The sequence below is a fragment of the Taeniopygia guttata genome, chromosome 22 (assembly GCF_048771995.1).
Source record: "Taeniopygia guttata chromosome 22, bTaeGut7.mat, whole genome shotgun sequence".
Taxonomy (NCBI): Eukaryota; Metazoa; Chordata; class Aves; order Passeriformes; family Estrildidae; genus Taeniopygia; species Taeniopygia guttata.
The window spans coordinates 371533-383861 of record NC_133047.1 but is presented as its reverse complement, the minus strand read 5'-3'; the positions used below and the strand labels follow the sequence as shown (position 1 = coordinate 383861).

The 12329-nt window shown below is 49.5% G+C and overlaps 1 protein-coding gene across 13 annotated transcripts in view; it reads right to left on the bottom strand.

The window, feature by feature from the left end:
* Positions 1-12329, bottom strand: part of ANK1 (ankyrin 1) — a 58360-nt gene that overhangs the window by 31895 nt on the left and 14136 nt on the right. For 7 of the 13 annotated variants that reach the window (XR_012051724.1, XM_030290005.4, XM_072917540.1 and 4 more), the window contains exon 2: positions 7935-8027. The exons of 3 other annotated variants lie outside the window; for them this stretch is intronic. Coding sequence is in view for 9 of the 10 variants with exons in the window: in XM_030290005.4 (XP_030145865.1) it covers positions 7935-8027 (93 nt within the window). In the remaining variant the exon portion in view is untranslated. Of the gene's footprint in view, positions 1-1789; positions 1844-7270; positions 7422-7934; positions 8028-12329 lie in introns of those variants that run through there. 3 more of the 13 variants (XM_072917544.1, XM_030290022.4, XM_030290020.4) reach the window with 3 other exon arrangements.

Genomic DNA, 12329 nt, shown 5'->3' with positions numbered 1-12329 from the left:
CAGACAGGAAAAAGAAGGTCTGGGACCTGCACTTAGAGTGAAGAGCATCCAGATAATGGGGCAGAAAGTCTGCAGCTTGTCCCATCACACTATGGGGACAGTAGGGAGGGAGCTCCTGCCACCTTGACAGCCTCCCTTGGCCCAGGAAACCCCTCCGTGCCTGGGCTGAGGAACTACACTGATGGAGCTGTAGTGAGCCCACCCCTACACTTCTCCAGAAGCCACTGAGTAGCAACAGTGATGAGCTTGGGTACCAGCACCAGGGACAATGGCCCCAGCTGAGCACCTCACAGCTGTGAAAGTCACAACTCTCTCTTTTGGCAGTGCTTCCCTGCTACACCACAGCCAGCCCAGGCAAGGCACAGCAATACTTTTAGCAACACTACTTAGCAGTGTGAGGCAGCAAATGGAGACAATGGCATGGCTCACTAGAAGCTGGAGAACAGGGTGGAAATGCAGTGATGTTGATCTGTGAGTCTGGGAACTTGAACTGGTAACTGGAGGTGGTATATGCCTGCTCGGGCCAGCCCAAAGGGCTGTCTGCAGCCAAGAGCCACAAGATATCCATGGCATGACACACTTCTCTGTCTTCAGCTCCAAGGGAAAATCAGAGCCCCTCTTGTACCACTCACATCAGGACTGACCAAGGGATCTCCTGTGCTAGGAAAGCTTCTGTTCTGCCACCCCAAGCCATCCTGTATTGCCCACAGCCTGATTGCAGAGGAGCATCCAGGATTAGGAAGCTCCTGGACAGGAGCTGGAAGCAACACAGCCAGAGACAAAAGCACTGGAGGCATATTAGGGAGGATGATGCACCACACAGGTTCAGGGCTCCTCTCTTTCCCTTCTCTTTGCAGTCTCAGACGTTTGAACTGGGACTTTGGAGCAGCACAACTCAGATGACTTCTGGCCTCCTCCATCTGCCTCCCCCAGCTCATCCTTTCAGCCTGCCAGTCCTACCACAGAGAAAGGCACATGCCCTGGGGCCATTGGGACCCTGTTCCCCACTGCAGAGGTGAGGCCCACGGGCTGGGTGACCTGGCCCTGCTGGGCCAGGCACAGAGCTCAGGCCAGGCTACCATCGTGGTGGCAAGGTGCCGTGGCCCCTCCAGGCAGCCCATGGGTCAGAAGGACAGGTGGTGGAGGGCAGCACCACCGTGCCCCAGCACGGTGCGCAGCCTCCGCGTGCAGGGGAAACATGTGCTGATCTCATCACCTCCTGTGCCAGCTGGCTCTGCTTGCTTCCAGCTCAGATGAGAGCCCCATCTCTCAGGAAAGAGCCCCCAGGTTCACAGCGGAGCTGTGGCTTTGGAAGGCTGTGAATGCAGAGGAGACTCAGCACCTCAGTGCCCTGCCCACACAGAAGGATCAACTGCAAGAGGCAGAAGGCAACACCAGCACTGTGCTTAGAAGTGCACATTCATGCTCTGAGCTCTGCATGCTGTCTGGGGTCCAGTGAGGAAATGCTGACAGCTTCAAGCAACAGGCTGAATGCAAAGAGCTTTTCCAACTCCAGACACTGCTAGAAGCCTCTGCTTCTCAGGTCAGGATCAATAACAAGGCAGCAAACCCTTGGAAATTCAAAGCACAGCTCAGCCAGGATCTGCCATCCATGGGACACACATGGAGCTCTGAAGATTAAATAGTAAAACTCTACATGGCCCTGCAGCAAAGCTAAGGCTCTCAAAGCCTTAGCACACCCAGCAGCAGAGACTACAAGCAGAAAGCGAGCAGAAAAGCAAAGCGGAGGTCTCGGTGGGCATGAAGGAGAAGCGTGTTGAATACTCACAGCCACGTCTGGACCAGACCTGCCCTTTCGTGCTGCCATAGTCCGGCACTTCGGCTGAAACCTGAGCCTGGTGTCCCCTCTCTCCCTCCTTGGTTATCTACTCCCCAGCTTTGAGAGAGCCAGTAAGTTACATTGCATTCTATCTAAAAATACAGGCTCTGTCCTCTCTCCAATGCAGACCCTGCAAGGATCGCCAGCTGCTAATGGAATTTGTTCATTTTCTCTCCATTATTGTGTCAGACAGGATATTTAATACCAAGCCACCTCCAGAAAGCAAATGACTGCTGCCAAGCACAGGGAGGGGGTCAGAGCTGCAGGTACCACCTCAGGAACAGCAGAGGAAAAGCAGCCCCACAGATATGCCCAGGAGCCTGGAAACTCACAGGTAACTCCTGCCACAGAGGAGAGGGATTTGGGTTCCCTCATGACCCTCTGGATGCTGGGGTCCAGGCCTTGGAAAATATGCCAAGGCTGGAGTGTGTCAGAGGTGCTGCCCTTTTGCTCCCCATGCTCAGCAGGGGCCTTCCAGAGATGCACAGAGAGATACAGGGCATCAGACACCAGCAATCTGACCACACATTCCACCAGAGAAGATGGAATAGCTTGGCTCAAATGGTAAAAGCAGATCCACAGTCATATTGTCCTTCTGATGTCAGGCTGCACAATGAGACTGCCCAGCTGCTGCTCAGGGCAATTTGCTCCCCAGAAAATGGAAGCACAGGCTGGGTCACTGCCATCTCCCGAATTTCAGCAAAAGGGAGCACTGAACACAAGCACATGAACACAAGTAGATATGCACATGGAGAAGATACATACACATATCCCAGTCAGCATCATCTCAACTCACCCAGCCTCAGACACACACATTGCACAGTTATCAGCACCCACCAACAAGCACAAAGCGCTGCACAACCGTGCCTCACATGCACACAGCCACTCGCTGTGTGCCCCAGGACACAGAGCAACTGCTTCCAGATGCAGAAATTGTCTCTGCTGATTTTCCTTTATTTGGAGTTTGCAGAGTTTCTTTCCCTTCTCCTTTGCCTTCCTAGCAATTTTTCAGTAAGGAGATATTCCAGGGGAGAAAATAAGCTGCCTCACTTGCTGTTGTGTACCTCCTGTACTCTTAGGTGGCTGTTAAATCCTATATACAGGCATCATGCTCTACAGATTTGCAGACATCCAATGTCAGGAGGCTGTTGCCAGCAATTCTACAAGAGAGAACCTCAGATCAGGACTTTGTTAAGTGCTCCAAGATCTTCTAAAGTCGAAAACTTAGCACAGCACATCAGACTTTGTTTCTACTCTCCGTCCTTTTCTTTTCCTTCAGGAAAAATCTCCCCTTGTCTGCTGACAATCTAAATTTTCCCTTTCCCTCTGTCCTGGTTTCAGAATCAATAGATTCTCATGACACCCTCTTCTGGCTCTGAGGGGAGGCTTCTTCTGTTCCTTTTGTCAGGTGTCCTCCTTCTCTCACACAGTAGTGCCATTCGCCTGGAACCACAATTGCACGTTGCACTGTAGCCATGGCCAAAGCTACAAAGCAAAGGGGAAGTCAAACCAGAGGCTCAGGATGGATTTCAAGGGCTGCAGTGAGAGGTTTCTAAGCCTGCTGTGTCTCTGGCCACCGTCAGTGTCCTGCTCTAATCTCTTCTGGCAGTGCCTGCTCTCATTCACACCCAGGGAGGAGCTCCCACAAGCTCCTGCTGCTCATCACTGATAACAGAAGGGAGGGTCTCAGCATTGCCTCCTCCTGTTAAAGGTGGCCACACTTGGCAGGAGCCCACACCGTATGAGCTGCTAAATGCTGCAAGCAGATGATTTCCAAGTACAAATGAGTTCAGGGACTCGTGATGATTTCACAGTGTTTTCTGGGTCACAAAGACAGTCAAGAAGCAACTCCCCACACTACTCCAGCCTGGCACACACGCATCCTGCTGCATTGCCCTCTTTACCCTGTCTGCCCATTTGTCTCTTCAGCCAAGCTGACACAGGCTCACTGAGCAGCAGACAGGAGGTCCAGCAAGGAAACACCAGAAGGCTGGGCAGCACACAGTCACCCCAACAGCCAAAGAACCCCAGGACTGGCAGTGAGATGCAAACCCTAATCCTGGCACCAAGCCATGTATTACTATGGGCATCCTGTCTAGATGCTGTGGAAAGGTCCAACTCAAATCTCGGAGGTCATCCAGTTACTTCCAGCTTCTAGTGCCAGTGTCCTGGAACCTAAAGTCAGCACTGCCAGCTGAGGATGTGTGATAAACTCTCGCCAAGGGCAACAGGCCTTGCCTTTTGCTTGGACATTTCCTTGCTCATGTGAGCTTGTGTCCAACAGTGGGCACGATCCTCACCTTTGAGGCATTATTTCCAGCAGAAACAGCAAAACCTCACATCAACGTAGTGGTTTACTTTTAAGTAACTGTCCAACATAGGAATGTCTCTGGAGCCAATGCTCATTTGGAACTCTCTGCCTTGCAGACATCAACTAAATAGTTCTGCAGGTGATAACCTCAATCCTTTCTCATCAGATGAGAAGAATTTGTCAGTCCTCAAAACACATTAAAAGAGCTGCTAAGATTAAGAGCAGTGAGGGATAACACCTAGGGACCCCATAGGGTAATCAGGGAAGATAGGAGATTCAACTTAAAGCACTCAGAAACAGAATCCATACTGTCTTAACAGGAACTTTCTCTCCTATCTATATTAACAGAAACTGGATGCTCTCAATGGGCGCTGCAGCAGAAACAAAACCTACTGGCAGGTTTCTGCCTTCTGAGTAGAAGGCAGCATTCAGCAGAATACAGCATCTCCAGACAGGCCACAGTAGCAAAGCCTCAGGCAGTCAGCCAGCAGAACACACAGAACAGGAAGAGACTGCAAACCCAGAAGAAAGAGAAAAGCAAAAGCATTGGGAAAATTAATCTGATGAAAGGAAAAACCCAGATGCTTAAATTCTATTCTTTCATCATCCTCACCCCTATCCACATGATTCATGACAGATAAATCCATATGTCCAAGTTCCATTCTCCCATCATCCTCACCTCTGCCCACATGATTTAGCAAAGGTCCGCAGATCTTAATAGCATCCATGATGAGAGTCAAGACACAAGAAATCATCTCTGGAAGGCATCTGCCAAGTGAGTTTGTTCTCATTTCATGCACCAGCCTGAGTAAACCCTTTGTCCATGCTCGTTTCTGCTTAGTGGAGATTCTACAACAGCCCCAAAGCACATACCACAGAGGCTGATGGCTTCTACACCCAGCAGAGATCCCCAGAGCAGGATGCAGGGGGGAGCTCCACCATCTTGTAGCAGGTGAATCAGAGCATGCAGGAAGTGAAAGATCTGTTTATGTTCCTGTGCAAAGGATAGAGCTGGAGAAGAACTTGACACAACTGGCAAAGGAGAAATCCCAAAGCAGAAGAAGGAGGGAAGGAAGGCCCCGGCAGATTTGGGGGAAGGGAAGCAACCTGTCAATTAGCATTTTTCTAGTGCTGAAGAGAGGGCAAGCTCTCCAGTGCCAGCATCAGACTGGCTTCTCCATCATGCACAATCCTCCACCATTATATAATCATGAGTAATGAGTTTTTGGAAAGCTCATTTTTGTGCACTCTTAACAGGAGAGGTAGTTCTGGACTGTCACTGGTGGTACAGGTCAGGGTAAAGGTTAACTGATGCCCTGCTGAGCATTTTCAGATACGGATATCTGCATTGCCATTTGACTCCTTCCTTCCCCGCTCATGGATCCCCTTTGCTGGCTGCTTCAACTGGAACAGGTTCAGGACTGTGAGGAGGGCAGATATCTGCACAGAGCAAGACAGCAAGGAGATGCCCCCTACACAGCAGACTGATCTTTCTGTTAAGGATCCCCTGGAGGGCTGCAGCCTGCAGCTCTGTGAAAGCCTGCTGTACCTGCCCGCTGCCTAATGGATTTTCTAAGTAACATGTTCAAGATCTTGTTCTGTTATTTGCAAACTATCACTTTCCCTTTGAAGTACAGTGCTAGGTCTCCAGCAGCAGTGGAGAGTGGAGAGTGAACTAGAGGCTGGTCCAGAGACCTGAACAGGAAAAGGAGACCAGAACATCTTTTCTTTCACACAGAGTGAAAGCGAGGCAAGAATTAACACAGCTACTGCTCCTGCCAGCTGAGGCCACGCACACCCAGGGGAAAGCTGTCACTCTCCTTTGATGTTAGCAGGAGCCTCTGCTCTCTGCATATCCTGAAAAAGAAAAGCTATTTTTACCTCATCAAAAAATACATAGACTGTGACTGAAGACAATACATGAGAGCTCTTTGCTCAGGCACTACACCTCTTCTAATAACATAACAACATTTACAGCTGCCAAGAGAGACGCAGCAGCAGAGCAACAGCTTTCTATCTCCTGCTTTCCTGTGCACTACCTTTTTTGAACCATGACATGGTTCAGGTAGGTCTGTGCAATAAACACTGTGGAGATGAGCGGGTTCTAGCATGCTGACAGTGCCGGGGGGAATCAGAGACATGCTCTGAGCCTGCCTGATGTCAGCCTGGGACGAAGACATAGCTTCTAGACCAGCCTCAACCCGACCTGGGCTCTGTCAGTGCCCTCATGCTTAGGTGAGGTGCTGGAGTCAGATCATACCATCAGAATCTGCCCTGCTGCCCTGTGAAGAAGCTTCCTTTTCTGTCCTAGTGACGCTTATAAACTGCTCCTGATTTCTGCAGTCTGTTCTGACTCATTCCCTACCTCTCCTCCAGCAGGACTAGTCCACACCTGCTTTGCCTGCATGAACAAAAGTGCTTAGAAGGGGTTTTCTGCTAGGATCTGCATGCTGGGTGGTATCACAGTACAGTCCTCGTGCTGTTGTTACCATAGATTTACTGTCTTGAGCCTTAAGCCAGGCTTGCCTGGCCAGTGGTTGGGGTGCAACCTCTGGAAGCCATGCAGGGAAGAAAGCATTGACAGAAAAGCACCAGAAGCACAGGCCTAGTAATATATCTCTGCCAGCAGATCCCTGATGAGGACATGCAAGCAAAGCTACCTGCTCCACAGCAGAGCTAGCGCAGCACTGTGCTGAGAGAGAAACATCATCCTGTGCACCTGTCCCAGGGCAGAAAGGTGACAACATGGGAATCAACATCTGGCATCACAATACTGCAAAAAACCAACGCCTGGGGCACCTCCCTTCTCCCAGTAAAGCAGTGGTGAGAAGGACAAGGCAAATGCAGCACCGAGGGACCTGGTTTTAATGCCAGGCACTGTCACTGGCTCCAAGGATGACCTTAGGCAAGTTACCAATGACCTAAGAAGGGCAGCAAACCCTTCCTGCTAGTCTGAGGTCCATTTAGCAGCAACTGTTTGGGGAGAAGAGGCCTTATCTTTGGTCTGAAGATTATATTACCAGCCAGAACATACCTAAACTCCCTCGTGCAAACCAGCTGACTTGATTCCTCTCCTCTTTTGCTGCCCAACAAACCCCTGGACATGCCCAAGTACTCACCCTCAGGTAATGCATGCATGTCATCACTGCAGGAGAAGGTCAGCTCACCCTGGACAGCCAGGGTCTGCAGCTCTGATCAACCCACTTATGCTGAATGCTGCAGCCAAACCAAGCATGAGCGGGCTGGAAGAGGTTTATCAGCAGTCAGACTGCACCCTATCACCACTCACACACCTTACTGCAAGCCATCACAACACGGAAGCTCCTGTCTGGAGTCTGGAGATTATGGGTCGTCCTACGTCAGGAACTTGGGGAGAGTTGCCAGGCTGGGCACAGTGTTTAGCGAATGTCATGCCTGAGCCACACTTCATAAACACGTCTGTGAGCTGTTAACAGGGAGGAGCCCATGTGCATGAACCTACTCTTCAAATAGTTCAAAGGAAGATGAAACTTCAGCCATATAAAGCAAAATGAAACAGTTCTGTGGCCAAAACCACACTGTCTCTTGGTCTGTGCCACACAAAGCAGGCTGGGCTGGAGACAGTGTGCAGAAGAACTGAGGCTTCTCACAGGTCCCTGCAGACCTTGGCTGGGCACAGTCCCAAATGGAGGACACCGAGATGGAACTGAAGTGGCAAATGAGGTCTAGTGACAGCACTCCAGGCTCTTTGTAGGGCCTAGAGCCCACTACAATACAATGAACGCGCCCCTTCCCCCCTTCTACCTGCACAGCAGACTCCTGCTCCAGCATCCCTTCAGGAGATCCTTGCTTGCAGCAAGAAGGCAAGGGGTCCACAGTGGTTGGTGCATGCCCTCTCTGAAAGACACGCAAGGGAGTCACACCAATTGTCCAAAGGAACAGAGCTCCTGGAGACCGCTCCCGTCCCACCCTTTCCTTGTGCTCCAGCCTAGGGTGACCCTGCAGAACAATGATCTCCTGGCTGGCAGGAGTCATCCCTCTTGTGAGTGCTTTGCCCCAAATGCTCCATCTTGGCTCCAGATGCTAAACAGGAGCCAGCCTGGCAAAGGACTTGGGGCGCTGCAGGGGAGCCATACAGCTTGGTTTCTATTTCCAGCCACCATTACCTGGCCCTTCAGCCAGTTACAGGGTCAAGAAGGCCAAGGTGTTCCCAGCCAGGCACTGGGGCCAAGCCAGTGAATGCACAGCCATGAGATGATCACACCTGGAAAGGCCTGGGAAGTATAGGGATAAATACAGCTTGTAACATCTGCAGCTTTGAGAAAGAAACAACTGCTTTGCCAGCTGTATCTCTCTACAGAATTCCTATAAAATAGCCCAGCCCACTATCAGAAAATCTTATATGAGCTGTGAGGCAGGAAATGTAGATCAACAGAACATGTTAGGATGGCAAAATGCTTTGCATTAATAGAAATTGAGATTTTTATACTGAGCAAAGACCAAGTTTAGCATTAGAGCAAAGCAGAATCCTTACCTCAGTCTAGGGAAAGCACCTTCCATTTGTCCAGAGCCATTCAGCACTTCATTGACAGTCTAGATTCTCTCTGATATTTGAAATAGAACGGACTCCACCTTCAGCTCAGGTAGAGTTCAAATGTTTGTTGCCAAAAGGATGGACACTGCAACTGCTGGCTCCTTGGGACACTATATTTGCTCTAAAAAGTGCTGCTTCTCCGAACCTACAGAGTCAGTGTCTATCAGTGCCTCATATCCTGCTTCCAGCCCCTCCAGCTCCATAGCTGCATGTCATGAATGCAAACACAAGTCCACACTCTGACACAGGCCATTACCAGCCAGAGCTCATGAACCAATTCAAAGTTTCTCCCTCAGCGTAATGCAAACTTCCTCCAGATCCTGCATCCACCCAGGAGAGTGCATACACTTGACAAAGCCCTAATCTGTGCCCTACAATCCAACTGGGCCTACCCCCTAGCACACCTCATGGTAAAAGGAGTCCATGAGATTGCCTCCCTCACCCCTCCCATTTTGAGATTTGGTTTGGCTTTGCTTTGTGCAACCTCTGGCACTGGTGACTTTCACAAACAGAACAGGAAAAACCAAGCATGGGACAATCCTCAGGGCAGCAAATCTTTCAGTCAGTCTCAAACTGGCTCAGTCCTACAGATTTCTGGCAATCCAGTGATGCCTTATATCCTCCACAAGGATGGAGAGGGGCCAGGTAAGCCCTGTACAATGCTGGAGGGAACACGGGGCTCACCTTTGCCTCTGGCACAGGATTCTCTTAGGGCACACCCTTTGCCCACAGCCACAGCAGGTGCAGGGAAGGAAGGCCTGTGGCTGTGTGCAGGGCAGGAAGCAGCTGTGGTGATTGTGCAGTCTGGAATGGTGACCACAGGGTGCTATGGCAGACACAATAAAATGGAATTGCCCCAGGTCCCCACCACTGAGGCAGAACCTTTTTACCATGGTGAGGAATGAGAAAAGCACCTAAATACAACATGTATGTAGATCAGAGTTCCTCTGACAGAATATTACATTTAGGTATGGTCCTGGCAAGTTTGGCCAAGCCACAAAGTCTCTGTTTCCCCACTCAGACCTGGAGTTTTGCCTGCAAACAGCCCTCAGCAACTTCCTCAGAGCTCAGGGCACTGAGGTATCCTTGGCTGTTGGTGACATCCACATGGGTTGGCAGGTCACAGGCTGCAGCAGACCCATGGATCTTGAGGCAACTGTATGGAGCTCACAGCATTAATATTACTATCAGTCACATATCTATAGCTCTAGAAGTAAAGGTGATTTTGGGAGCATGAGTGAAGGGGATCCCATGAGGTGGGAGGTACCTGTCTGTTTTCTCCCTTCCCTGAAGATGGGGGAGAACAGAGCACTTTGCCTTGAGTATGCAACACATTAAAAACCATTTCTTTCCCAGGCTGTGAAGCTGGTGCAGGCTCCATTTATAAGAAAACTGGTCTCTCTGCTCCATTAATTGTTGTCCTTTGTTAATTGTAATTTCTCAAACTTCCCATTGGTGTCTCTAATAGGTCTCATTCACCCATTACTACCTCACCTGAGGCATCTCCAAAAGTTCCCCCTAAATGTAGACAGGTGAGTTTCATGTATCAATGCTGAAAACTCACACCTCAGAGCAACTCACTTTACTAGCAGTTTGTCATTGTTATCTTACCTGTATCTAACAGGAACATCTTGGCAGTTTTGGAGAGCCTAACACTATGGGCACAACCCTGTCTGAGAAATCAGAGCCTGTCAGAGCTTGAAAAATAATAACTACAACTCCAATAAATGAACGGCTTTTAATTCCAAGAGCTCTTTCCATTTTCATGAAAACATCTCAAAAAAATAAGGTCTCAGGCAGTTCCTTAACACTTACCCATTTCCAGATGCTGAAATCAGATTGTCTGGGTTGCTCATTTCCCGTGATTTTATTCTGTCTCCTCTCCTTTGTGACATCTGGGCATATGATTGTTACCATAAAGGCTTCAGAGACAACTGAAGGTAGACCCAGTGTCATGTTGTACTCACAAAAGCTAACACAGAATTAAACTGGGGCTCTGCAAAGGGACATTATTTACACTAGAGAAAACATGAATGTTGTCTAAAAAAGAGCAAATTCACATAGAGAAAAAGTGACCAAGAATTACAGTGAAAATACCAAGTAACAACCTCTGGACACCCTGGTGGGCTTTAGGGATTTTTTGCAAGCCAGAGTTCCAGTATTCTGTTAAGTGCTGTTCCCTGGATGCTGTAATACTTATCCACACGAAAACTAATTTCTCCTTCTGCTATCCTGAGACAGCTCCTGGGACAAGGCTCAGCATCCCTAGTGCCTCAGTGCTGTTGCATTCCGGGTTCACACCTGAGGTGAAAACGTTGAACTCCAGCAGCAACTGCAGACAGAGTCAGGGATGAAGAGAAGCTCTGTCAGAAATTTAGAAGGCAGAGGTCTCTGAAGAGAACTAGTCCTTCAGCTACAAAGAGCCTTTTTTTTTTCAAGATACAAAGTTCTGCCTCTGACCTTTGGAGAAACTCTTCAGCTGTGTGATGATGTAGCTGTGAAGGAATGCAAGGCTCCTTCCTCGGTTTTGGTATCCACCATGTAACTAGAGAAGTGACTGTCCAGAATCAGGCACTTGCTGGCTGCTGCCAGTCTGTACTCAGCTGTTCTTGCTTTCATTTCAGGGAATGAGGAGTGTAATGTGTGCAGCAGAGAACTGTAAAGGCATCACCTTGGAGAAAAGTAAATAGCAAAACGGGCTTTAATATTTTGAGGAAGCTGTATGTACCTTTGCCCAGGAAAAGAAGCACAACCCCTCCTGAACTCAGACACTTGAGAAATGAGGCAAGGATTAGTCCAGGGCTGCAGCCACTGAAGGGAGCTGCTCCCTCCAGAGCACTTGCAGTACTCTCCTGGTGCAAGGTCATGGATACACACAGGTTCACCTTACTCCAGCATGTCCCCTCTCTCCTTAGAGAGGAAAACACTCGCTGTGCTCCTGTCGCCTGCTGAGGCTCCCAGGACCAGCCAGGCTCCCAAGTTCCAGTCAGCAAGCTATTATCTCAGGAAATGTCAATGTAGTTTTAAAGCTGAGTCAACAACAGAAGATGAATAATTTAAATGTTTGGCAATTCTGCTACTGTTGCCCAGCCATGGATAACAGCAGGTACACAGAAAAACAGTGGCGCTGTCAGGCCAGTTCCTCCTGTTGGGAGAGAGCAGTGATGTAGGCATAAATAAGTGGATAAGGATGCTCTGCAGAGCAGAGATAAATGCTGCAGCTCAGAGCAGGCAGCCCTCAGAACATCACACAGCTGAGGCTTTGCTTTCCTGTGGTGGTTGTGGCTTCTGGCATGGTGATTCGTGACTTCACAGGAAGTCCATAGGTGCCACTGGTGCTCAGCTTCCAAAGTGCTGGAATCATCAGCCATGAGCAGCACAGGAAGCATGTGAGGGATCCGCACCGACATCTGCTCTTCACCTTTCCATCCGAGGAGGACTTGTGCAATGTAATGTGGTGGGAGGGAGACAAAGATTTGCTGTACACAAATATGCCAGCCCTTGCTCTCTAGCTGCCTCTCCACCTCCTTTGTTGTTGGGGGGATGATGGGGAAGCCAAATCTCTCCAAATTAGTCTAAAAACTGGCATTCAGAAGCACAGAACA